The 2,401-nt window shown below is 35.0% G+C and overlaps 1 protein-coding gene across 1 annotated transcript in view; it reads left to right on the top strand.

Moving 5' to 3' along the window:
- The first annotated feature begins 204 nt into the window (after positions 1-204).
- Positions 205-2,401, top strand: part of LOC106478331 (leukocyte tyrosine kinase receptor-like) — a 41,501-nt gene continuing 39,304 nt past the window's right edge. The window contains exons 1-2 of the mRNA XM_022381969.1: positions 205-358; positions 1,510-1,657. Of these exons, the coding sequence (XP_022237677.1) occupies positions 327-358; positions 1,510-1,657 (180 nt within the window). The 5' untranslated portion in view covers positions 205-326. The remainder of the gene's footprint in view (positions 359-1,509; positions 1,658-2,401) is intronic.

Genomic DNA, 2,401 nt, shown 5'->3' with positions numbered 1-2,401 from the left:
TTTTTTTTCACACTATTTAAGGCTAATTGCTAATGTTTCAATTCAAAAGATCATTAACAAATCTCCACCCTTTACAATTATTATTAACATTACTAGCTCCTGCTGGCCACAAGTATTTAAAGCCTAATTATGTAGTTAATAGTTAGTCCTGACTTCCAATGTTCAAAGTTTATTCAGAGATATGTTCTGTCTCCACAGGCTACACGTTCACTAGCTGTGGTGCGAAAGGACCGGAAGGACCTACATCTGCTGATTGTGAGAGAGCCTATTTAAGGGCAAGCACCAGGGTCGCTGTTGCTGCAGATTTTCCTTACAAAGGATCACAAATGTGGACGGTTCCTAAATCAGGTGTTTACACGTAAGTCCGCAAATATCTTAAGTTAGCTATGTAAGTTTGTGCTGAAATGTAAATTCAAAAGTCTTCAAGCAAAGTTGAATCAAACTGATAGAAATTCTTAGCTATAATTAAAGTTAAACTAATTTTACTGTAATAATATTTTGTACACTAAATTATATAAGAATTATAAAGTTGAAATAGCAGTGCCATAAATACATAGTAATTCCAAATATGTTACATTTAATAATGATGTTGCTGTTTCTACTTAAACACATCTAAATACTAGCATACGAAGACACGAAGTTGCTGTTTCTACTTAAACACATCTAAATACTAGCATACGAAGACATGAAGCTGCTGTTTGTATTAAACACATTTAAATACTAGCATATGAAGACATGAAGTTATGTTTGTATTAAACACATCTAAATACTAGCATATGAAGACATGAAGTTACTGTTTGTATTAAACACATCTAAATACTAGCATATGAAGACATGAAGTTACTGTTTGTATTAAACACATCTAAATACTAGCATATGAAGACATGAAGTTTCTGTTTGTATTAAACACATCTAAATACTAGCATATGAAGACATGAAGTTACTGTTTGTATTAAACACGTCTAAATACCAGCACATGAGCACTTGATGTTGCTGTTTGTATTAAACACATCTAAATACCAGCACATGAGCACTTGATGTTGCTGTTTGTATTAAACACATCTAAATACCAGCACATGAGGATTCTAGCACTGTAAATACGCAGACATACCGCTGTGCAACTGGGGGGGGGGGCTGAAACAGTAACTTCAAGACCTTCAATGCTGATATTTAAATGTGTTTAATACAAACAGCAGCATCAAGTGCGGGTTTCGAAGACTGGCATATAAAGACTTGTCATTTTCGTTGTTATTAAACATAAATTAACACTACCATTTGAAAACTTGAAAATAATATTTTGTTAAACACACCTTATTATCTGCGTTCATGATTTCATGATTATGTTTTTGTTAAACACAACTATTAACACTGGTACGATTTGAATTTATCATCTAATGCCAAGTGGTGTTACCTTACACGTAATTAGTGTTCACCAGATGGAGCAGAATGATAAAAGACGTATCATTTTGAATGTAGCTTTATAATACCCAAAAAGATACGAATTTTCAGGGTTTTCGCCAGAGGAGCAGGCGGAGGTCAGGGAGTAAAGAACAGTGTTAGTAGTCGAGGTACACTTCTACGAGCAGCCTTCAACTGGAACGCTGGAGAGATAATCTTCTTCTTGATTGGCCAACAAGGTGTCAGTGCGTGCAGAAAGGTATAAACTTCAAACTTAAGTAGTTTTAATAAAAAAAATAATAATAATTGCAAAACAGCCTAGCACACTTTCTCAGCATCATGTAGTTTTCGTGATATTAACCCAAGCCAAAATAGAGAAATATATAACTTTGCTGTTAACCTCATAACTCTAGAATTATCGATGGGAATCCATGTTCATCCCATTGGAATCGTAAGCACATTTATCTAAACTGCTGAAGTACCGAGTTCCTTGTGGGTTAATGACTTTCTTGTTTAAAGTTTCCCTACTAACAAAAGATACTTGGTCTTGTAGTTTCTTAGTGCGAAGCCAGCCAATGGACTATCTGCTCTCTGTCCAACGCAAGGAATGGAACCCTGGATTTTTGCGTTGAACATACGAGTCACAGAAACAAGTTTGAATAAACATACCGTCCGTATTGCAATCAATCATAGTAATTGCTGTTGAGACTTTATACATACACAGCGTGGTCACAAGTAAATAGACACCACCTTTTCAGAAAAAAAGGAAAATTTTCAGTCATATTCACATGAATTGATATATTTATAATTTTAATTTAATATCTAGTAGATCTTCCTTTCGCTTCGTGGAGTTCGTTGATCCTTTGGGGCATCGTGAGAATCATCTAGTCAATTTTAGATTGTGGGATTTTCGCCCACTCTTGCTTCAAAACTTGGAGTAAAATGCTCTTCGAAGTTGGTTTTTTGATTGTTTCTTGACTTACCGGTCGAGTATGGCCAAGAG

Source organism: Limulus polyphemus, unplaced genomic scaffold (genome assembly GCF_000517525.1).
Source record: "Limulus polyphemus unplaced genomic scaffold, Limulus_polyphemus-2.1.2 Scaffold10, whole genome shotgun sequence".
NCBI lineage: Eukaryota > Metazoa > Arthropoda > Merostomata > Xiphosura > Limulidae > Limulus > Limulus polyphemus.
This window is presented reverse-complemented; position numbering and strand designations above follow the sequence as displayed.